Source organism: Pelecanus crispus, chromosome 11, assembly GCF_030463565.1.
Source record: "Pelecanus crispus isolate bPelCri1 chromosome 11, bPelCri1.pri, whole genome shotgun sequence".
Classification (NCBI taxonomy): domain Eukaryota; kingdom Metazoa; phylum Chordata; class Aves; order Pelecaniformes; family Pelecanidae; genus Pelecanus; species Pelecanus crispus.
This window is the reverse complement of record NC_134653.1, coordinates 8,980,006-9,004,997: the sequence shown is the minus strand read 5'-3', so window position 1 is coordinate 9,004,997 and position 24,992 is coordinate 8,980,006. Positions and strand designations below refer to the sequence as shown.

Sequence of the window (24,992 nt, the reverse complement as noted above, 5' to 3'; positions counted from 1 at the left end):
TCCTTAAAGGGTCACAGAGCTTAAATGTGTTGTGATGCAGTTGAGTGATACAGGGCAAGAGCCAAGATTAGCTCTGCCAACAAGGTAAATGCTTCTTGTTTCAGAACAGCTCCATTGCTGATGAATATGATGTTGACCTACTTGGAAATCTAATCTGCCACTTACCTCCAGCCTTCCTACATGGCAGAATGTCCCTGAAGGCAATGGCAACAGCCCTTCATCAATTCAGACTCTGCCAACAGCTCAGCCATGAGCAGAAGACTGAAATTAAATGCAAACTGCTTGAGTTATATGGGTAAGTTATTAGATGTATCACCTTGCTCATGCTGATGGTTAAGCCGTGCAAATGCCAACAGTTTGCTTTTCCCAGATAGAACTGCAATGAAATCAACACAAAGCAACTTCTATTGCTGGCCAAGCTTGGGGTCTCTGTCAACTAGAATGACATTTCTGTTCTTGTGTGTAACATGATGACTATGGAACAAAATACAACCTCAGGGACACCTGCATGACTTAAGTCCCAGAGGAAAAGGAGAGAAAGTGTAATGTTTGAGGTGGGGCAGGCAAACAGACTCTCCGGCATGGCAAGAGAGAGGGCATTACAGGCAAAGAATGGGAAAATGGAAGTGGGATACTCAGTGTGCTGGTATGAGAAGAGAAATAAAGATGACTGCAAGCATCTGTGGCAATGGGAGAGAGCTAGAGAAGAAGCAGAGGGATATAAAGTTCAACCAACTGAAGCAACAAAGTGGACAGCGTGTCAGACGTCATTAATGACTCAGATTAGGAGGCTGATTGGAACCACGCTGCTGTATCAGTTGTGCAAAAAACAAAGCCATCCTCTATCTGGCAAGAACATACTGTTTCTCTCTTGCATTGTCTCTTAGAAGTATCTTGCATTTGAAAAGGGAAACTGAATGCATAGTTTCTAACCATCCCTTCAGCCCCAAAGTCTGTCACTTGATCCACCTAATCATTTTAGTTGCTCGTTCAGCTTCCTCTTAGCATTTTTCTGGTAATGGAACAGCTATATTTTCCACCAGATCCCATCCCTGCATTAATCTTCACACAGATCCAGTTTATTGATTCATGACACACTGTACTAAATTATTTTATTTTACTTTATTTTATTCAGAAAATATTTGTCCAGTCAAACATCCTCATAGCAGAGCAACAAACCAAATAAAGTTTTCTGTGAGAACATGCGCTAGTAACAGATTTGTTACTACCGTCTCCTTCAGGCTCTTTCAGGCTGAAAATTATTATCCAAGTGCTTTCTTAAGTCAACCACCAACTGGGTTGGGTAACATTTGTCAGATTTGTATCAAAAAACCATGCCAAACCTGCATAGTACTAAGCTACATACATTTTGAAACACTCAGCACCACTCAGAACTGAACCTGAACTTAATTTTTAAGACCTGAAATTCCTACAAATGATTTAGCATGTTATTTCAAGAGATATGGTACCTATCATAGAATTATCTCTCATACAGAAATGGCATAGGTGTCATTAGATGTGCCTCTCCAAGGTGTCTGCCTTCCTTAACTCTTGACATTGCAGATGAATGAAATAGCAGACAGTAAAAATATGGAAGTAATAAGGTACAGATTTAAATCTTCTGTTCCATCACCTATGTTTTGTGTTTCTGTCCCTGAGTTTTAAAAAGGCAGCATTAGCAGCAGACTGGTGCCACACTGAGTTACTTTCCCGAGCTGTTTAGCGAACTCAATCTTTTCAGAATGAGGGGGAAACTGTCCACTTCTAAGTGTGCACGGACCTGTTTTTCAGAAACGTTGAGCAGCCACAGCTCCTGCTGACATCAGGGAAAGTTACAGTTGCCCAACACCAATGAAAAACAGCCCCTGTACACTGCAAATAGTTAAATATTGGAACAGAGGAGGGGTTTTTTTAATTTATAAGCAAGTACTGGCAAGTGTTTCTTGCTTGAAGTATTAGCCACATTAGTCCTTAGGATAAGATTCTTGGAAAAAAGATGGTTTCAATTTTGGTTATGAGGTTTCTACTTCTCTTCTGATACCATTTTGCAGACTACTACTGCAGTATGAACCTGACAGAAAATGGTAAATTTTCTTTTAAAAAAAGAATTACTTCTCCTTGCTTGAAGACTGTAATGCTAAGAATACTATGACTATTGAGGGAGAGAGCGAGCTCCGTTACCACAATATTTGAAGGCTTTCTCTGAATATATTGAGAATTCCACTAATGCCCTATATATCACAGAGAGATGAGAAAATGCAATCTGTTGTTAATAAGCATGAATCATCACACTGGCACAAAAGCGTCTGTGTTTCCTATATGATACAGTATAAGAAAAACAACTCTGAAGTTTTAGTATAATTTTGATTGCAAACATTCTTCATTAATATAATTTTCCAAAATATTTCTTCAGCTCCCCAAACAACTGGACAGCTGAAACAGCATTAGATGTTGGACCATTCATAGCTCTGCTGTCAAAAGGGGAATTAAACGTCCTTGCTGAAAAGGTATTTTTTTATTATCATTTTTAAATTTATAAAAGCTAGTGTTAGCATTTGGATTTGCAAATGTCATAAGGCAATCTAAATTATGTAACCTGAATGCTAAACTAGGTAAATAATTCTCTTGGCAAGGAACCGTGTGTTAATGTTTCGCGCATTCTTGACTCCATCAAAATTTCTGAGATTTCTTCTTGAAAGTAATGGTAATATAAAAAATTATTTGCAAGTATACAATGTTAATTGTACATTGTCACATAGGGAAAAAAATGGTGCATTTATAGTGATTGAGACTCAAACATTTTTAGTACTTTACAACTTGCAGTGCTGTTTCCTCCATTCCCCTGCCTTCCAACCATAAAAATTATGTTTCTTATCCTGTTAATAATGGAATCCTACTGATCAAATTAGCATTTACTCATGTGGCCCTTTGCCCTAGGGCCAGTGTAGCACGCCTGACAGTAACTGATAGCCTCAGCATTGCACTTTGTAGTTTCTGTGCCCTCTTTAGTTCTTGTAATCTTACAATTTTTATGTATAGGAGTAAACTATACTGGAATGAGGAATTCATTCTTCAGCAGAAATATGTGAGCACAGACAGCAACTTTTCCTCAGGAGATAATGCTTATAATTGACCAAATAGAACAGGACTCTCTAACTGAAAGGAAGGTGTCTAGCAGGGTAGAGGAGAGAGGTCAAAAAAGCCTAAAAAAGGTGACCAGGTTAAAGTTATTTCTCATCATTTAATTGGGTCCCTATCCTCAATTCTTACACTTATCTGGCAGATTTAAGACAAAAAAATAAAGTACTTTCCGTACTGGACATACTAAAATGTTGGAACTTACTGCTACAGGAGGGTCTGGACACAGACTCCAATCGGGCAGTGCTCAGGTGTCGCCAGAAGCTGAGACAGCACACAAGAGGGAGAATCACTCAGAATTTGCTTTGTTTCTAATTTTTTTTCTCCCTCAAACATATGCTGTTGACCTTTCAGTAGCAGCCAATTTACTCTCCTCTTCTGAAACGTCTGCACAAATAGGAAGGAGGCTGAGCTGTTACTAACCTCTACTTTGCTGAGGTCTGCACAAGTCTTTCTCTGCAAATGGATTTGTTTTAAAAGGGAGAAAGAAGTCTTACTTATTCTTTCTTTCCCTTTGAAGTTCCCTGATATCGTTTTACAAATAGCAAGGACAATTGGACTAATTTCTTCAGCTGAAGAGCTTCTATCAACTGTATTTGAATCTGTCTCCAATGCCACTGCCAACAGCGAATCACCTCTCACTGGACCTGGTCAGTATTTTACCTGGTATCTGTGCAAAGTGCCGGATTTTCAATGATGCCATTTTGGGCTGTGATGGTGCAGTTCAAACAGACTTTTTGTTTCACCTTGTCATCAAATATGCTCTGAGAAGTCAGGCAATAAAAAGTAACTTTTTTTGAGGTAACTTAAAGAGTTACTTGAGTAAATTGGGTAACTTAAAGAGGTTCAGACTTTTAGCAAAAACAGTGAGAGTCTTCTTTCTGTTGCCCGTAGTTGTCTCATACATTGACCAATTGCTGAAACACTTAATTTCATTACAGGATTCTATGGTTAAGCATCTCCTGGAACGTTCCTGAGTGCGCAAAGGGAAAAGATTAATGATTTGAATTAGAGGGTTTTGTTTATTTTTACTTTTTTGTTTATTTTTACTTTCCTTTGTAATCTGAGTGAAAATCCTTGAATTAAAAAGCGGTGAAGGTGACAAGTTACTGTTGTGCCAAAAGATTGCATATAGTTAATCCTTTGCCAGACATGAATGTATGTTGACTCGACTGTTCTTAAATCTGACATTGGTCGCACTGTTTTGTCTGCCAAAATGGACCAAGTTTGTTATAATCTAAAACGTATTTTCATTAGCAGCCAAACTAATCTATTAGAATATCTGGTGACAAATGGATCGTTTTCTTTGTATAAGGTACGCACTTTGACTATATTCTGTTATCACAGTAACTGTACCCTTTCTTTTACTTGAAATTCACCCAGGCGGAATTTTTAAGCTATGCCATCCTGCGTCATGGAAGACAACCCTGCTGTGGGGGAGGCTTTTGAAAGCACTAATGGGAATTTAGACCCCAACAATTTCAAGGAGTTTGGTACTGTCTGCCTTTATGTCTTTGAAAATCTCCCCATTGGTTCTCTGCCTAACAGAATACAGGTCCAAGCCCTCAGCAAGCCCTAAGCCACCATGGAAATCCATCTGCTTGTATAACAGCAACTCTGAATGATGACTGTGTGTCTCTGGGAATTAATTTGCTCCTGATAATGCTGTATTCATATACAGAGAGAGACAGAGGGTGTACTACAGAGTTGTACTTTTGTATAGCCTGAGGAAAAACATGACCTCTGTTGATCAGAAGAGTCATTACACAGTTATCATGTTCTAAAAAAGCAGAATCGAGCTGGTAGAATAGCAGAGTGTTAGTCCATCTGTGTGCACGAAATTTGCTCTTCCTTGAACAAGTAAACCATCAGATCATAAAACATATTTCTTTAGACATGGGCCACAGGACTAAAGGTTCAGCATCAGGTATTTCAGTATGTTTGTGTCCTTATGTGTGCTTTCTTAGGCCTCTGGATCACAACAGCGTGAATCCCAAAGACTTCTCTAATGAGACTAACTCATGTCCAGTGCAGTTGCAGAGTTGTCTCATCTGTGTTGCAAGACCAATATAAACCTGCCAGTGAAGCTAATGATCTTGGTCAAAGGATAACTTGGCTCCAAGGCTGTGGAGGCTTTTCATTCTTCACTTGGGGTGCAGAAGCTCAGCTGGGGGGGAGTCTGGGAGATGAAAAAGTGAAGGATTGTTTGTGCTAGTCTAAGAATGGTTCTGCAGTCCAAGTATGGTACTGAAGTTCTGTTACCAAACATAATCTTACCAACTCCACACAACTCACACGGTGGTTTCAATAAGGAATGAAGTTTTATGGCTGATTTGTAAATCACTAGAAAATTGGGTATTATGAAAATGGCTCTAGAATAACACTGAAGCTCTTCATGCTACCAGCCTGCTCTTCTACATTTCCCACAGTCCAGTTGTGAGCTAATAATAACAGTGACAATTACCAGTGACAGAGTTCTTACATCTATGTCTACATCAAGATAAAAAAACAGGTGGTGCTTAAGGCAAGACGGAACATAGGAGGCAAAACTCAGGAATAGTGTGTCCAAGATGAGACCAGAAAGCAGAAAAAGAATTCAAGCTGCTTACCCTCAAGCACTGAGGTGTTACAATACATTATGTATATAATATGTCCTTCATCAAACTATATGTGATTCTATAGCAAAACAAAGAGCGAAGTAGCATCAGATACAGGAAGCAAAGCCAGGAGTTTAATTAGTATTTCCCTCTGTAATTGCGCCAATGTATCTGGTGTGTTACAAATAATAAAATCAATGTTTTTTCCAAGAACACAAAATATTAGGTTTTCATGACTTGGGGAAGGGAACTGCATTGTGTCTGGACGGGTCGTATTTACATGATAAAAGCTGACCTTTTGCAGCAGGGGAAAGTGAAACAATGCAGCTTCACAAGAGGGCGGTGTAAAGGGAGAGCAGAACATCAGCTGGTACAGTGGAAGCTGAACAACATTTTCGTTTGCTCAACAGATTCAATCTTTTCAGTGTTCTACCCACTACTGCAGCTTCCTTTGATGCAAATAAATCCCTCCTCTGCCTCCTTTCAAAGTACAAATCTACTTTGTACATCCTCGCTTTAATTCATTTATCTGGGGGAGCTTAGCTCAGGCACAGCATCTGTGAAATTCTTGCTTTTTACTGGTAATGACCGTATCTGAAGACATGTAGGGATTATTTTGTTTAGATAATTATTTAATAAGGTTTTCCTAAATTAGTGACAGGAGAGAGAGCGGTAAGCAACCACATTAGGATTCTAATTTCTGCTTTCCATCAATATTAGAGGTAGGTTATGCCAACAAAGACGAGGATTTGTTAAAACACACAATGAAAACTGTCTTGTTTGATCATGCATAGGGCCAGAACCTGACCATAAGTAAGATTTTTAAATGGAGTTTGTCTGTCCAAACAGTTCTGTTGTAAGTGAACAGCCCTCTCTCGATCCTGACATTTTAACGACATGCTTGACATAAAGAACAAGCGCTGTGCTGCTTTGACACATCTAGCTTCTGTCTTCACCTTGTTTAAATGTCAGGCAAGTCTTACAAGACATACATCTTTGTCAGGGTATTTCAGAGTAAAAGGACCTCTCATGTCTGCTACTTTCCCGTTTAGCTGGATTCACATATGTGCTGTTTGAACGTGGAGAAGTTTATTCATCTGTAACATTTTTTTGTGAACAATGAGATAGCTATATGGAGACTTCCACCGAGGTCATCCCAAAGATTTGCATTTCATTCTAAAGGCTCCCAGCAAATGGTGGTTTTACCACAGAATAAGCCCTTGCCTGGGTCTTGATGCCTTTAGGGAATCAGACTTGAAAGCAGCTTGCAAGATACTGGTTACTCTCATTGCACACATCCAGATTTTAGTTTTATTGTGGCATCCTATATTGTAACTGTTCTGAATACATACGTCTGCTCCTATTTTCTTTTTCAGCATGCACTGCCTTTGGACGACAAAGAATATAACAAATTTCTTGCAAGTCAGCCAAATTCTAGTTTTATATCCAGGTTGTTAACAATGTAAATATTTCAAGAAATTTAATTGCAAGATAATTAATTTATCAATATCACATCAGTTGCAGTTAATTCATAGTCTGTCACCCTCTTAAATCTCTATATTGCTTTGATTGATTTTTTTTTCAGTCTCCTTGAAGAAAAATCTTGCTATTTGACTTTTCTTCCAGATTGCCTGGGAACCAGAGCTCCTTCTTCAGATGAAATTATTAAATTAGCAGAAGCAAATGTCTTTTGGTCAGTTCAGGAACTGAAATGCATGGACGCAGGGACTTTTGACAAAAATGTGGAACTTCTTGGGACTGTCTCAGGTTTCAACAATTCCCAGCTTATTGCCTTGAAGGAAAAAGCCAAGCAGGTAACTATCCTGTCTGTGAAGGAAAATTAAATCCATAATTTGATTTGCTGTTATTGAACTACGCAGTTCTAAAATAACTGTGCTATGGCAATGTCACTACTGCTGCAAGAATATCTATTGTTTTTTTGAAAAATAATATGAGATGGTGATAGAAGACTATTGCCCTTGCTTTAGAGTCAACAGGCAAGTAGTTCTGACCTACTGGCAGCTGAAAAACTTAAGTGTTTTTACTTTTGAATTGCTTTTCAGTTAGTTGCTTGCTTCTCACTTTTCTTTCATAAATGAAAAATCAGCAAGCAGTACTATAGGCTGTTGATTGGCCTGCTGAGAATTAAGCTCAGAGCATTAAACTGTCTACATCAATGTTAAATATAGTTTACAGTGGTGTAAAACCAGACTGGCTGAAAGAGACCATTATTAGCTGAATAAAGCTCGTTTGCCCACCTTCTTGTCACAGGCAGGGACAAACCCATCAGTGGGAAGTTTTAGGGAGGGAAAAAAGCCACTTGCATTTAGTCTGTCTTTACTAGGATGTTAGTGGTGAGTGCAAGTTACGGAAACACAGCAGAGAGAAGACCTCTTATCTTTGCCAAGCTGTAGCTTCATGGAAAGGAACAGGGCTGCAGTCTCAGCTCTCGTCACCACTCCTGCAGCACCGCTGGCACCTCTTTCTTCCAGAGTGCGGCAATGCAGCTCCTCTTGAGCTCCTCAGAGAGGTCTCTGCCCTGGGCTCAGCCCGTACATGATGGCCATGCTGCAGCAGCAGTGCGGGAAGCCGGGACTAAAACTTCTCCCCGTCTGGCACTATGGTGCAGGATCTGTGCCAGAGCGCTCAGGGCAGAGTGCTGTGCTGGGTGCAGTTCAGCATGCTGTGCCTGGGGCAGAGCATCAGCAACGTGTCTGGGCTGTGAGCAGCAGTGCCTTGGCCACCTGTGGGCTGGGAGAGAAGTCAGACCTCGCTTCGTCCCTGTTGTTGGTGCTGCACTCCTTGCTGGCGGTGACCTCCTCTTGCGGCTTTGTGGTTGCCTGCACTGCTGGGGAACAGGTACTGTCCCAAACATACTTTTGTTTCAGCAAGGAAAAGCCTTAGGGTGCAGTCAGACAAGTTGTTTTGGTTGCAGAAAACCCAGGTTGCCATCCCCAGCCTATCTGCAGCTTCTTGTCACCAACATCTGCTAGAGGGTATCTGCTCTTTGCTTCCATCTCTGCATGGCTACCTACTCTGTAATCCCATTCTGTCAAAATTATCCAATGTTTTAAAAGTCCTTTCTAGGCTCCATCAGATCATTCTGACAGAACGAGGTGAGGAAGCATCTGCAAGTGCAGTTGGCTGCAAGTAGTACGAGTGCAGATGCTTGGAGACCTGAGCGCTGTGACCTCTGGAGGAAGGGAGGAGCAGGGGACAGGGTGGGCCTGGGCAGCACCTCCTTAAACCAGCAGCTGCAGCCAAAGTAGTGGAGCTGACCATGACTTTGGGTAGAAAAGGCCAACAGTGCAGTTTTTAGCAGTGAAGCTCAGCTTCTAAAACTCCTGAACTGCAGATGCTTGAAGAGAAGTGGCACTAACCAGATTTCCAAAAGCAGATGGTGAGACTCTGCAATTCTGTCTCTGCTGCCTTGTTGCAGTAGGACAACAGCCCACTGCATCAAATGCATTCTTCCCAAGACAGCTTCCCTCTGTCAGCATGGAGACATGTGGGTAGGAAAAGGGAAAAAAAATACAATAATCCTAGAAGAAAATAAAAACAGTGCTCATCTGAGATAGTGGATAGTGGGGACTAAGATATTTTACAGCAGTGCAACATAAGGGTATACATACAGAGTGGTATCCGTTGTAGACAAATTGCCAACAAGGTTATACACTCATATACACTCGAGAGGAAATGGGCTCAAGCTGCACCAGGGGAGGTTTAGGTTGGAAATTAGGAAAAATTTCTTTACGGAAAGGGTGGTCAAGCATTGGAACAGGCTGCCCAGAGAGGTGGTGGAGTCACCATCCCTGGAAGTGTTCAAAAAACGGGTAGATGTGGCACTTCGGGATATGGTTTAGTCTAGTCTGCCCTTGATTGGTTTAGTGTGGACTTGGTAGTGTAGGTTAATGGTTGGACTGGATGATCTTAAAGGTCTTTTCCAACCTAGACGATTCTATGATTCTATGATTCTATATCCCAGCTATATTCAAATCAAAGATATACAGATCTGTAGCGCACTGAATGAAAGTGAATTCTGTCTGGGTGTCTGTAAGACAGACTGCTGCTAGACAAAGACTTCTTTATCAATTTGCAAAATGCAACGTGGTGTTACACTGAACATGAAGCATGAGAAATCAGATAGTACAGGCAAATCTCTTTGAAATTATGTGCATAAGGTGCTGTTATGTTATTAACTAAAGGGCATCTCTGATTAAAGGTTTGATTAAGCCAGCTTTAATTTCGCCTAAATGGATTGATTTCCCCTAAAAGAAACTGTGTACCACTCACAGTCCCAGACTAATTCAAAAAGTCTAGTTATCAGATTGTGCCTTAATGAAAGTAAGAAGCTTAGCTCACTTGTAAGTGGAAGGTCTCCAAGCTCTGCGATAGTAACAGATGAATGGATCTGTAGTCTCTAGGTGAATGAGGACAAAGGAGTATTCCCGTGTCATGTATGGTGTTATTTATATCGTTACGTCTGAGATTTCAGCCAGCACTGTCCGATAATGCTATTTATGAAGTACTTCAAATTCTGTAGTTTATGACCTAGATCAGGAAACAGACACACAGCATTTTTAACTGCATGTGTTTCCTGTATCTCTTAAGCTAGAGAATTAAGAGCTTTAAAATTGGGCTAATGCTTTTTACTATCTATTTTCTTTGGAAAAGATTGAAATTTCCCAGGCTTAGACCCTTTTTCTGTTTCTTTATGACATCGTAAAACCGACATAAAAGATCCTGTGGAAACTCAGTCAGGAGGTACAAGTCCAGCAAAGCATCTCTTAAACAAATCCTTAACCCAAGGGTCATGGTTGAGAAAAGCACCTCGGCAGTCCTGAGGCTGCTCTGTGTTGGATATGCACGTTGGTATGAACAGCATTTTCTTTATTTTATGCAGGTTGTACAACTTCATATGTATCTGAAGGTGCAAACACTATTTAGTAGGCAACTGCAGAGATACTTCTTCAGCAAGTCCTTACTAGCTTTGACCTTCTAATTTTTTGAACAAAAGTTAAATTGTAGCTATCCTGAAAATGGAAATATTTCCATGAATCAGACAGCATGAATGATCAACTTAGCCCAGGACTGGGCTTTTAGTTTTATTTTCCTATGTGGAGTTAGCAGCACAATCATGTACTAGAAAACTGTCATGTATTGACCGACATAATGCAAAATTGCTGAAGTACATGAGACCTTTAAAGGGAGCTTTTTTTTTTATTTAATGTATGCCTGTCGTCTTCAAGTCACTTCCTCCAGCCAAAACCCAGTGTCTTTTTTCTGTAAAGACAATTGGCCAAATCCTGAGAGGTACTAACCACAGACTACCATCTTCTATCGTTTCCAATGAAATGTAATTGACAGTTCCAGCCTCTGCAAATTCAGCTCTTGATGGACTTTCATTGTTCCTTATTCAGGCAGACCTTTTCCTGAAATCAAAATTTTCTTAGGGATGATGTATGACAGCTTTTGAATCACTGTAACTATATCACAGATAAACTGACACGTTCCACTGCTTTTAACTTTAAATACTTTGGTACTGGTATAGAGGAGCCCCTGCTTATTTCTTTGGTTTTTACAGAGCTTTACAGATTTAACTGTATCTGTACAAACACATTAAAATGATTTTTTTTTAATATTGTATGCACACAAACTAGAAATCAGAGCTTTTGGAATTGACTATTTGTCTGTGTTACCCAGTTCTCTACTTCGATTTCTGCTTTCCTTGTCAATGACTGAGCCAGAATGACTGGTCACGAAAGCAATTTAAAGTCACTCCACCGGAGCGATTGCAGCTGGTGTAGAAGCCTGGGAGTCCAGGTGCTGCTTTCGCTGGAGCCGTGTCACAGTGTGGATCTCGGCACAGACTCACATTTTTAAGTGGTACTTGCTTCTACAGCAACACTTCCAGCAGTCCCTGTGCTGATTTATCAACAAGCTCAAGCTGTACAAATTGCGGCATTTTAGATAAACTAACCATTATTAGTGTAGAACCTTGAAAACCTTCACAATAACTACGCTCTGCCTTTTGTGTGCAAAGAGGCATACTGCGGGTATTGGGACTTTTAAAACCAAGGGGGTTGAGAACGGTGTATATAGAGGAAGATTCATAATGATCTAACAGACATTAATAAATGCCTTCTAAAGGTTTGGGGATCGCTGCCAGACTGGAAGAGTTATCATATTGTTTCCCTGGGCCGCATTGCTCTGGCACTAACAGAACATGAAATCGAAGAGCTGGATTTGCATTCTGTCGACACCATTTCTGTACTTAGTCAGCAAACAGAATGGACTCTTACCCAGGTAAGCATGTTATTGAATGTACTCCTGGTGAAAGGCTCTGGATTCACGCCCTTGGGGACTGAAGTCCTGGAATCGCCTAGGAAACATACAGCAATCCAGACTACTCCCTGCTGCTTTTCTGCAGCTGTGACCCCAGTGAAAGTGGGCAGGTAGGTCAGCACTGGTGTCTGCCTGGCTGCTGGCTATCCTGGTAAGATGGCCAAGAGGACATCAATCAGTATCAGTTGTGGTGGTGACGAGTGTATTCTTTAGCACTTGCCCGCTAAGTAGTAGAAAGAGGTCAGCAGCTCCTCTCACACTGGCCCCAGAATAGACACTGCTGCTAGGAGATATTAGCCCTTCCTAAATAAGAGTAATCACTGAAGAGTTAGTGTGCCCCCCAACCCCAGCATCCATTGCCTTAGAAGCCTAAGTTATTAGGAGATCTGCTCCTCTCATCTCCCTTTCCTTGAATAACTTCCAGTTATGCCACTGGGACTTCCCTAATAAGAGTTATTTGTATATGCAATTGGCAGTGTACTTCTGACTGTGTGACCCATACCATCAGGGCTCCTCGGTTGCACAGATGCTGGCACAGTTGCAGCTAGCTTTGCCAGATTATCATAAATCTGGTTAATAGATTCTTGTTCTGAAGAGCACTATCTGAAGGAAGCACTTGGGACAATTTTATACAATACTAGTTTCCTGCTGTCAGTAAGAATAGCTAGTTAAAAGAGATTCATCCTGCCTAACTTCAGTTATCTAAAAGTTAGGCAGCTTGTTTAAGCTAGTCATTTGAGGCTCAGCATTGTGGATAGATTAGGAAACCTTGGAAGATGCCTGTTTCTTTCACTGACTTTGGAGGATGCCTTGGTGGCACGCTTAAGCTAGACACACAATTTCTAAGTGGTTAGTTTAGGATGAGCACCATCTTAAACGACTTAGGCTTGCAAAGGCATTTTGGTACCAATATCACATTCATATCTGAAAATTAATCCTAAATATAGGTCACCACCTATATATGACACTTAATAAGACAAGACAACCTGAGTATTAGAAAAACTAAAAATTTCATATTGCTCCCTTGAGTATTTTATGTTCTAGCCATTTAATTGAATTGGGCAGTTCTGCTAGGCACTTCAGCGCCCATTTCTTCTGGTGAGCTGTTTCCTTGTGCCCTGGCAGAAGAGGTACAGAGTGTTTTCAACTCACTCGCACTTGGGAAGTGCTTGTGTAACGGTGCCCTGTTTAAGTGTCACATATAGGTGGTGACAGTGCTCCTCCTGAAGGCCATGGCAAAACTCCAATTAATTACATTGGGGAGGCTCAGGATTATATATAGTCCATAGTTTCTGGTAAGATTTTGAGCTCCTAGTAACAAAACCTTCAATTATGTTTACTCTCTTCATGCATGATAATCTTACTGCTTTTGTAGGCAAGATCTATTTTGCAAGGTTTTCTGGAAGACTCTGGCCAGATGATCAGTACACTAAAAAGCATTGATTTAGTTGGATTAGGACCTGTTCTCTGTGCTCTGAACTCCACAGAAATCATGTCCATCAGGACTGCTGAATTCAGGTACTACATTTGATACTTAATGAAGTATTTATTAGTATCTGTATTGATAAAATTTATTGTGCAATTTGTTTTCCTTCAAGATTTCCAGAGCCTAAATGACCCTTTTTTTACATTTTAAATGCTTTTAGAAAGGCAATAACTGTTATGGAAGGTGTACACTAGTTGTTTAAAATACATTCTATTTTAGATTTCCTCTGCCATTTATATCCCACCAGTTGAGTATCGCATTGAGAAACTCAGTTTTTTGCTCAAAGCATTAAACATTCGTGTGCAACTTGCGTACGTATGTTTTAACTTGAAAATGGGTTTACAGTCTTCTTACAGCAGACTAAGTACATTCCAGGCATATTTAGTATTGCATGTAATTGCAGCATGTAACATTAACCTTGTTGCCTTTTGCAGTGCTGCTGTTGCAAGAATTGGCCTGTTGTTTTGTAGTACCCCTGTTCTGCAACAATTTAAGAAGATGACAGAATCTGTGTTTGGTACTGCTACCAGCTGGAACAGCTCTGTTTTACAGGAGATTGGTACTATAGCAGGTAACAAAATTCAGACTCCAGATGGTGATGGTTCTGAAGCATTGTTATTAAGCATTAAGAGACAGGTTCATGTAGCAGTGCATTTTTCTATACTGGCAAAAGACATTTCTTCCAGAGAGGAGTCACCTGCAGGGATGGTCATCCGGCAATTTCATTAGCACTAAGGAAAAGCCGTGGTGTTCTCCATAAGGTTCTCTGAATCTGCTCAAACCAACTTTGGGGAGCACAGCCTGAAGTCATTTGGGTCCTGTAAGTTGGAAAGGGTGAATCAAGGAGGGCAAAACCAACCAAGATTTCAGACCCAGTTGCTATTTGTAAACAGGCTAAAAGAGTGGCTGTATTGGGTCAGAGCAGTGCTCTAGCTGACCAAGCATCCTGCCTCCAACAGTGGAAAGAGCGGGCTGGCCGGGGAAGAGTGGAAGAGCAGGGTTAGCCGGGAGTGGTACTTCTCCAGAGTGCTCTCGCAGCCTCGGAGACTTCCTGAGCCAGAGGTCACACACAATTTTGTTCATGGATTTTTTTTCCCTGTGATCGTTTAACCGCACATTGAACTCTCATAAATTTTAGCATCCCCGATGCACACGGCAATGATTCCACACCGTAAGTACCTAATGGATGAAGAAGTAACTAAGTAACTCCCATGGCATGCTTATGCTCCCTAATCTTGCATCAGAAGAGGCTGTGAACAAGCATTCCCTAATAATGCTGCTTTTGATTTTATTGATTTTTATCATTGTCTCTTTTGTCTCTTTTCCAAACTAAAGTAACTCAGGTAGAGTACATTCCATACCAATGGTTAAGGTCAGATGATTCGTAATGTTGAAATACAATGAAAGAAACAAAACAAAAAAAGAACCAGAATCTGTCTCCATAACACACTGAGTAAATAATTTATCGGATATTTTGTATAAATGCTTAAAACTTGTATTAGCCTAAAACTAAATATAATAAAACCAATATTCACTGAGTTCTGTTCCTATTGGGTTTTTTTAGGTGGTTTGAATGAGGATGAATTAAAAGCTTTTGATAAAAACTTGATGCCGTATTTCCAGCCAATAGCAATAAGACGTATACCTCCGGAAATTTTTCAAGTAAGAGCTCAATTACTGAAGAAGTAACCAAATTTCTATTGTTTTTACTCTAAAAAATAAACAAACTGCAGCACTGATTTATAGTTTTGTTTTGGGTTTCAGAAAGAATTTTTCTGTGGTGTGTTAAGTGAAAGGCAGTCAAGGGTCTGAAACATTAACTTTCAGCTACCTCATCTGTATTTGTGATGCACATAAAATATGCTAGACAAGCTTTGTTTATTCTTCAGAATGTGTCCCAAGGAAAAAGCAAAGATCTAGGGTCAGAAAGCAGGGAATAGACTTTTTCTTCCAACACTGTATTCAGATCTGAGTTTTCTTCTCTGTTTATTAACATTTGCAAGGATGCTATCATAACTAAAATTTCTCTGCTGACTGTGTAAGAGCTTTTTTATTATCCTAAAATCTGGCAACATTCTCCTGAGTTAGCTCTGAAAAACAGATTGTACAGGCAGATATGAATTGGAAAGGAATTACATCTAATTACAGCAGTTCTGAATGTGGACCAGAAATTAGAACATGGATCTTGAGATCACTGCCCCAGTATTTATTTGTCTTAGTGACAAGATTAATATTCTGCCTAGGCTGGTCTCTTTCAGGTGCTCGGGCAAGCAATGTACTTATGGACAGATGAGCTAAACAGATAGTTAACTGTGTCAGCTTCCATAAAAGAGAAAAACTCCTTGAACACTAGCTGTTCTGCACAGTACCACTGACAGCTTAGATAAGCCAGAAATGTCCTTAGTGGAACTATTTATTTGAAAAACAGGCAAAACTGAAGATCTATGGCATCTTGTAGAATTTCTTTCAAATAGCATACATTTTTGTTAGTAATAATAGTAATAATAGTACAAAATGTGCTTAACAAATAACAGGGCACCTTCTTGGAAGAGTTCTCTGTATTTGAAAGATTCAAAGCAGATTTTGGTTTTGCATGGGTTTTTTATAACTTCATTTTATGGCTGTATACATTATTCGGATTTTGATTTATGAAAAATTACATTGTATTATGGAATTTAATTGAGTTAAGAAGAGGCGCAATTCAAAATTTTTGGACCTATTTACATGAGTTTACTCAGTTTGAAAGAGCACACCATCTGGTAGACAATGAAAAATCAGGAAGGGTTTGCTCCATTGTCTGACTTAGTTGGAAGGGGAATTTATCTAAAGTAGAACCTGGATGCAGAATTGTTGCAGCAAAGAAGACTTGTGTAGGAGGGCTAAAATTCTTGTGACTGCAGAATGTTAACTAGAATCAAAGCAATCCAGCATGCCCAATACATGCAGGCTTTACAAAGTGGTTAATTGCTATGTGATATAATTACTGTAAGATTATGATTGCCATGTTTCATTTTTAAACACCGGATTTAATATGACCAAACTTGGAAGATTTTCAATCTAAAAGAGAAAATTGAATAATGAGATTAAAGCATGGGTTTTTTTCCTCTCATTGCTTTACTGCTAACTATAATCAAAGGTCAAACATAGGTTCAAGTGAGGTTGCTTGGGAGCAGATGTAAGAGGAAATAAATGAAAACACAAGAGAATGCACAATGCCATCAGTCTTTGAACAAATTGGAAAAGAAAAATGGCTGGAAAATTAAACTCCAGCAATATATTGAAGAAATGTCCAATACAGTGTTGGCATAGAAAGCTTCTCAAGCTGTCAGATTCCAGCAGCAAAGAGAAGGGTGAAAGATGGGTGAGTGGTCAGTGAAGTAAATGAATGCAGAGGATTTTTTTTTAAGCTCTCTTGAGCTCTTTTATAGCAACACAATGTTGAAGGCTACTTCCCCCCATTCCAAATGCAAGACAGTGCTGACTTTTGATTCCTTACCTCCCTTATATAATTGACAGCCTAAACCAATTTTTCTGGCTTTTATTCCTCCCAGGCATTGTCCCCAGAACAAATAGCAAACCTGGGCCCTGAAAATGCCGCCATGGTTACCAGATTGCAGCGTGAGCATCTGAATGCATCGCAGCTCCAGAGCCTTCAGCTGGCGCTGGATGGAGCCAGGACAAGCACCCCAGAGACACAAAATGGTGCAAGCGCTACCCAGGTGGTGCAAACCCCAGCTCCAAGCGGTGAGTAGAGTCACTCCCTCCTCCGTGAGTAGAGTCACTCCCTCCTCCGTGAGTAGAGTCACTCCCTCCTCCTGCTTAGAGGGGAAGAACACACATGCCAGTGGGGTGTGCAGTCTCGCAGCATCCACCGGGATCAGACCTGTATTTTGAAGGTGGGTTACAATGAATTTTCTGCGTGACTTTTTAACTCATGCCTCAAATCACATGCCTGACCAAGACGAACAGCAAGGATGTTGTTGGATTTACCCACAGCAAGAGATAATGGAGGAAGATTGTCAGATGGCATTAGCAGCTACATGCTGCTAGTAGCATTACACTGTACTAAGCACTAGCTTGTGTAAAATGTAGTCTGAAACAGTGAGCTTTTCCCTCTTCTTCTTTCCCTTATTCTTTGCCTAAATTTAAGGCAGGGCTCTCCATCTCTCGATCTTCAGATCACAGCCTTTACATGCAGCAGAATCTTGTTTGCAGAGCTGCGAGTGGGAAAGGAGGTAGCACTGGGGTGGATTAGCATCTTTATCCAGACTGTAGGACCCCTTGAACAGTTTTTCCTGCTGTTCCCATCCTATTTGGAATGAAAGCCTATGAGTAGCTATGCTTTAGTGGTTTAACATTCTACTTTTCCACATTGCAGTTTATACTGGGCAAGTTATGCTGGCAAGTGTGTTAGTGGACATTCTACAATGAGTAAGCGTTTGCACATAGTCAAGCCAATGTTGAGAACTTACCCCTATCAGACAGCAAATATTGTTGCTTCCAGTGACACCAGCAAGACACAAGCTGTTGAAGACGAGAGATGGATGCTGAGGTGCTAGAATAGGAATAAGGGAGACTAAATTGCTATGATGCCCTTGCTGGAATTAGAGCAGACCTTCCCAGAAGCTCCTGAGCGGTGCTCTCAGCCCAGCTCCCTCACGCGTGTGACCTGTTCCCTCTATAGATATGCCAAAGGGAGGAGTTTTCTGGGTAAAGATCACCCGAGTTCTTGAGCTTCTCGTTCACTATTCCTGTCTCTAGTGAGTACCACCTCTATGAAATGCTTCTCTTCAGAGCTGTGTGTGTTAAACTGGAATTGACCATTCTGACCGGTGTTGTCTTTTGAGCAGCTGCATGTAATTAGGATTCAAATGCTGGAATTTGCTCCACCTCTTTGGGGTGGTGTAGATAAGACTGTACTAGACCTGAACTGTATCGTGACACTAAAACACAATGCTTTCTGGTTTTCAGGTGCTTCTTGTTTGAGTGGCTTTGGCATCTGGTTGTGTGCTGTGTTTACACTGCACCTGCCTTTCTGAATCCACGATTGTTAAGCTCGAGGCAAGTTATATTTTCAATAAGAGGTAGCTTTATAACAGAAACATAGTTCACCTGTAACAGTAACCAACACAAGGTGAAGGACTGTGGGACCCCCCTCCTGCTTTGAATACAGAGATAACAATTTCTGAATAATTTTTCTGTATTACAAAGGTGTCTCGTACCTCTGTTAGACTATCTTAGAATCTAATCAAGAGGAAAGCACTTTATCTTATCTTTACTGTAAAGCCAACCTCAACAAAACTGTATTTAAAATTCTACCTAATACCAATCCATTACTACATTGTTATTTGGAACATGTTGGTATTAATCTGTATTTTGCCTGTTCCAGTGTACTCATAAGATTTTATTCCACAACCGCTCTGATAATCTCCAGTTAAAAGAATGTTGCCATTAACTTTCATTGGATTTTACCATTTTGACAGGCTAAAATTTAACGAGAGCACTGGTGGGTTTAAGGTATAAATTAAGCAAACTAAATGTTTAAGTGTTCTACTTAGTCTTTAAGACTGCAAATCAAGGTATGTCAAAAGACTTAATATTTTTCTTTGCTTTTTGATTTTCAGTGTCCCAGAGCTTACAAAGGAGATGCTAGAGATAAAGAGCTGCAGCTCAGCATGAATAGTAGAATCAAGAGGCTCTGAGATGCCTGAGTACAAAGTGGTTAATTTCTTAAAAGCAACACCTTCATCTGCCATCTTGATGTGAAGTACCCCCTTTCTTTCCCTACCTTTACCATTAACAAGTAACACAGAATCCCTCCAAATACTTCAGACAAATTTGAAAACTGGAAATGGCTTATCTGTCTCATGAGAAAATCATGGGAAGATATGCTTACGTGTTAGGGGAAGAGCCTGAATGACCTAGGGAACAGGTAGCAGGTGACTGTTATTTGGAGGCTGATGTGTTGTACCCAGTGCTTTTTACATTGGCTAATTCGGTCACGCTATTGTATCCTTCTGTTGGGTTTTCTTCTTAGCTTTGAGTGTACATTCCTCCAGACAGAGGCTATCCTTCTGTGTGACGTAGTAGAAACCGTACTAAAAGTTACTGCTGTTGCAATAAAATAACTTAATCTCTGGGCTGCTGGTTTAAATCCTGCTCAGATAAGAAGTGATGACGTGTTCTTAGAATTTAAGCACCTGTACAAAATGTAGTTCCCCATGGCTGTATGTATTCAACACAGAACTGTTGACACAGAGGGCATTGGCAATGCTATTAGTATTTCATGCGACAAAATGCACCATGGAAACCTGCTTATGTTCATCATGAGATAGTCCCTTCACTTCAGGCGGGGTTGAAGCGTACACCTGGGAATAGTAAGGGAAAAATGTTTACTGGGTCTACATATTACTAGGACTGTCAGTCCAATACTTTCCACAAGACCTATAATAACTATTTTCTATAGCTTATTTCTCATAATTATAAGCCACAAATATTTTCATGTGTTTTATCAACATATGGCTTACGTGTCTAATGTTTTTTGTGCCACACCTCAGTATTTTAAACAATGGAAAAAACAGATATATTAAAAATCCTCTGCATGTGAACAAACATTTTGATGTCGTTCAACGTGATTTTATGCCAAGAATGCATGGCATGGTTTCCCATTTTGCTATTGCAAAAGTCTTTATCTTTTCTAGACTAAAAAAGGCAATGCATAGACTTAAAAGTTTAGCTTTTTCATTTAGGGCTGTACTGTGGTAAATGCCTTTCAAAGTTTTGTTTGTATTTCTTTATGGCAAACATTACATCTAGCTTCTCAGCACTGAAAGCAGAATTAAAATTTTGCTACAGGTGGGGAAGCAATAGGAGCGGGGCTGAGAGGGAGAGCTGGAGGGAAGAGGCTTGCTGCTTTTGCTGCTGCTGGGGGAAGGGTGAATGTTAGCTGTGGCTGCTGTTGGGAATAGCAGCTCCCACCACAGTCCCATATATTCTGTAATTCCTGCAGCAGCAGGAACCAACCTGATTTTCAGGGCTTTGTTATTGGCAAAGTAGGCAGTGAGAGCATGGCCGTTTTTCACTCCCTCCTGTTCCTTCTCCCCCTTTAGCAATCTGCTGCTCCAGGAACTGCCTTTGCCTGTAACTAACCCTGGCAAGTGTGACATGACGTTACAGATAATACTGCACGCTTTAGTTTTGCATTTTATGAGCAAGGAACTACTACTGCTGCCAACTGCCTTGCACCTTTTTCTCTAATGCTAACGATAAGATTCCAGCTTTTCCCGCTGTGTTTCCTTTTCTGCATGTAAACGGTAGATTGCGACATTTATTTAAATGGAAAAAAAATTGTTTTATCAATCCCAGCAAATACATGCAAATGCCCACTAAACCCCAAAAATGCTTCAATGGATCAAATACATTATAAAGATTTGCTGTTTTTTTCACATTAAAAAGTTCTGCCTCATTTAGATGTGAAAGTCCTAAAAAGCTTGTTTGATTTCTAGAAATTGCCTGACTTGAATTCTGTGTGCACTTCGGTGAAGATGCAGAAGAATATTTTCATAGCCAGGAAGACAGTCAGCATTTCCAGTTCAGCTGTTTAAGTCAGATACGTGACTTAGCTATACCAAGCACTTCAAAAATCTATATGAGCTGAAAATGATCTTCTTCTGTCAATGTACCTGGGAGTGATTCCATTTGCAATTATGTGAGTCAGAGTTTAGCTTTTAATTGGAGCAGGAGTGAGCTCTTTGTTTTGGGCCATCTGTGCTGTAATTTCTTTCAAGCACAAGTGCTTTTAAATAGCTGAACTCCTTGATTATTTATTTATTTTATTAAATTAATAATTTATGTTAATAACTTAGGCATTACATTTACATTTGGTCAAAGACATATCTATTTCTTACAAAAGTAGCGTAGGAAGGGTAAATGTGGAGCACACGCTTAATGTGGTACCTATTTCATGGTGAGATTACAAATCCTATTTGGTTCCTAAGATGGTGTGAACGTCTTGGAAGGCGAGTATTGTAGAAAAGCAGTTTTACTGAGTCAATGGATCGCAGGATGGGGACCAGGGGGGTAAAGCCCCTCCCACTGTAAGGGAAGATCAGGTTCGGGACCGCCTGAGGAACCTGAATGTACACAAGTCTATGGGACCTGATGAGATGCATCCCGGAGTCCTGAGGGAATTGGCTGATGTAGTTGCCAAGCCACTCTCCATGATATTTGAAAAGTCATGGCAGTCAGGTGAAGACCCTGCTGACTGGAAAAAGGGGAATGTTGTGCCTGTTTTTAAAAAGGGAAGAAAGGAGGACCCTGGGAACTACCGACCTGTCAGCCTCACCTCTGTGCCTGGCAAGATCATGGAACAGATCCTCCTAGAAGATATGCTCAAGCACATGGAGGACAGGGAGGTGATTCGAGACAGCCAGCATGGCTTCACCAAGGGGAAGTCCTGCCTGACCAACCTAGTGGCTTTCTATGAAGGAGTGACTGCATCTGTGGACAAGGGAAAAGCAATGGATGTCATCTGCTTGGATTTCTGTAAAGCATTCAACACAGTCCCCCACAGCATCCTTCTCTCTAAATTGGGGAGATATTGGTTTGATGGGTGGACTGTTCAGTGGATAAGGAATTGGCTGGATGGTCGCATCCAGAGGGTGGTGGTCAATGGTTCGATGTCCACATGGAGACCGGTGACAAGTGGAGTCCCTCAGGGGTCCGTACTGGGACCGCTGCTGTTTAACATCTTCATCAATGACATAGACAGTGGGATTGAGTGTACCCTCAGCAAGTTTGCGGACAACACCAAGCTGAGTGGTGCAGTTGACACACCAGAAGGACAAGAGGTCATCCAAAGGGACCTGGACAAGCTGGAGAGGTGAGCCTGTGTGAACTTCATGAGGTTCAACAAGGCCAAGTGCAAGGTCCTGGACCTGGGATGGGGCAACCCCCGGTATCAGTACAGGCTGGGGGATGAAGAGATTGAGAGCAGCCCTGCGGAGAAGGACTTGGGGGTACTGGTAGCTGAAAAGCTGGACATGAGCCAACAATGTGCTCTTGCAGCCCAGAAAGCCAACCATATCCTGGGCTGCATCAAAAGAAGCGTGGCCAGCAGGTGGAGGGAGGGGATTCTGCCCCTCTACTCTGCTCTGGTGAGACCTCACCTGGAGTACTGCGTCCAGCTCTGGGGCCCTCAGCACAAGAAGGACATGGACCTGTTGGAGCGGGTCCAGAGGAGGGCCACCAAAATGATCCGAGGGCTGGAGCACCTCTCCTATGAGGCCAGGCTGAGAGAGTTGGGGTTGTTCAGCCTGGAGAAGAGAAGGAGACCTTATTGCGGCCTTCCAGTACTTAAAGGGAGCCTGTAGGAAAGATGGGGAGAATCTTTTTAGCAAGGCCTGTTGTGACAGGACAAGGAGTAATGGTTTTAAACTAAAGAGGAATAGATTTAGGCTGGATATAAGGAAGACATTTTTTACAATGAGGGTGGTGAAACACTGGAATGGGTTGCCCAGAGAGGTGGTGGAGGCCCCATCCCTGGAAACATTCCAGGTCAGGTTGGACGGGGCTGTGAGCACCCTGATCTGGTTAAAGCTGTCCCTGCTCACTGCAGGGGGGTGGGCTGGATGACCTCTAAAGGTCCCTTCCAACCCAAAGCATTCTATGATGCTATGATTCTACTTTTGCCAGTTTATTTCTTGTAAAGGTCAGTGATGGAAAAACCCATTCTATAAAAACTGTGATTCATGAGATAACCTCCCTCAAAACTGTTGAAACTGAATTTCTGTGGGAAGAATAGATGGAAAGGTGAGAAAGAGATGGAGAGCACTAGTATGCATGGTGGTACGTAATCTGCTATCCATTCACAATCTGGCACACTTCCATTGCTAAGGCAAAGCTGAAACATGTACACTTTCTTTTTTACTCCTGTGAAACAAACCGCAGAACCCTTTAACGCAGGCATCCGTGCCATAGGATGCGGCTAGTCATACGGGTCTGTCCCATGTATATGTATATTACATACAAAGTGCACATGATCACTTTCGCTGGAATGCTTCATGCGAAAAATGTCTCACAGTCCCTCTCTTTTCACACCATCAGGATTTTAGGGAAGAATATACTACAGAGAAATGTTGTATAAAGATTTATTTGATCCTTAAAGAAATGTTGCTCTTTGTTGTAGATGTGGGTAACACTTGTTTAAACCAAGCTTAATTTTTCCTATATCCTTTTAGTTCTAACATTTATATTTGAGAATTAAAAAAAAAAAATCAGATTAATGCATAAATCTGCTGTTGAATATATATCATGACAATAATTTTCTCATCTGCATATTGTGAGAATTACAGCTCTTCTTTCCACTTGTGGCTACTCTGACGGTTGCTAGGCACTGGCGTACATACTGCAGGATATACATCCGACTGTTGACAGTCTGACATAACTGTGGTGTAGGCCTAGCTCTTCTGAGTGTTGTGAACCACGTGACAGGCGCTCCTGTCCAGCAGTGTGCACAAGGAGGTATTTCATTTAATTCATTTGATTGGATGTAGGATTCTTAAGGGGTTAACAGACAGGAAGAAGTACTTTATTGGCTTGTTATTTCAGTGCCTGGCTCCTTTATATTCACAATAGGGTTTAGAAAAGAGAAAGGGGCTACTAGTTCTGGATCACTGATGGAGAAAATATCCCTACCACCTGGTACTGAGGAAATGCCACATTTCCAGTATCTTTAAATCCCTGAAGAAAACAACTGCCCATCCACAGTGTCTGAAAACTGTCCCTGTAAAGCTGGCATTATGGCTCTTGTCAGGTTTTGTACAGTACATGGAATGTTTGACTCCCAGTGATCTCAATCTGTCACATCAGAGCCAACCAACTCCTATCAGCGTGAGGCTCTAAAGGTAGTGCTTTAAAGAAACAGCATCCTTCTTTAATTCTAAAGTAGCCCTTTATGCCGCTGTATAATCTGCTCAAATACTCCAGAGGCAATTGTGTACTCCATTATGGCAGATTTAGCTTATCACTTGACCGCTGTGCCTAGCTTAGGATCACCACCACCTGATTTATCTTCCCATAACACACATTGCAGTCCCGTCATATTAGGCCGGGACCTTGTTAGAGACCCACTGGCTGCCCACATTGAAGCAGATGTGAGACATGCGTCCCAGGTGTGCCAGCCAAATGCACCTGAGGTTATGGGAGAGGTCTGACTAACTCCAGTGACACTCACAAATAAGCAAGGAACCGAACTGTGGCCTGGAATGTGTCACTTGAGCAGGTAATCCCGTAGCATTGGCCATAGTGCACTTGCTGGTATTCTGGCTCTTACTGCGTTGTGGTTACAGATAGCGCATGCTGCTTCTGAGTGTGCACGCAGCCAGTTACGGCATATCAGTCGAGGAACTTGTTAAACTGTGGTGACT

General features: G+C 41.1%; 1 protein-coding gene across 2 annotated transcripts in view; it reads left to right on the top strand.

Moving 5' to 3' along the window:
* Positions 1 to 18,605, top strand: part of OTOA (otoancorin) — a 37,098-nt gene extending 18,493 nt beyond the window's left edge. Inside the window, exons 19-28 of one of the 2 annotated variants that reach the window (XM_075719044.1) lie at positions 105 to 295; positions 2,414 to 2,507; positions 3,659 to 3,788; positions 7,362 to 7,549; positions 11,886 to 12,041; positions 13,456 to 13,598; positions 14,001 to 14,137; positions 15,131 to 15,228; positions 17,118 to 17,310; positions 18,538 to 18,605. In XM_075719044.1, the coding sequence (XP_075575159.1) occupies positions 105 to 295; positions 2,414 to 2,507; positions 3,659 to 3,788; positions 7,362 to 7,549; positions 11,886 to 12,041; positions 13,456 to 13,598; positions 14,001 to 14,137; positions 15,131 to 15,228; positions 17,118 to 17,310; positions 18,538 to 18,605 (1,398 nt within the window). Of the gene's footprint in view, positions 1 to 104; positions 296 to 2,413; positions 2,508 to 3,658; positions 3,789 to 7,361; positions 7,550 to 11,885; positions 12,042 to 13,455; positions 13,599 to 14,000; positions 14,138 to 15,130; positions 15,229 to 17,117; positions 17,311 to 17,944; positions 17,998 to 18,537 lie in introns of those variants that run through there. The other variant, XM_075719045.1, reaches the window with a different exon arrangement.
* Positions 18,606 to 24,992: the final 6,387 nt, after the last annotated feature.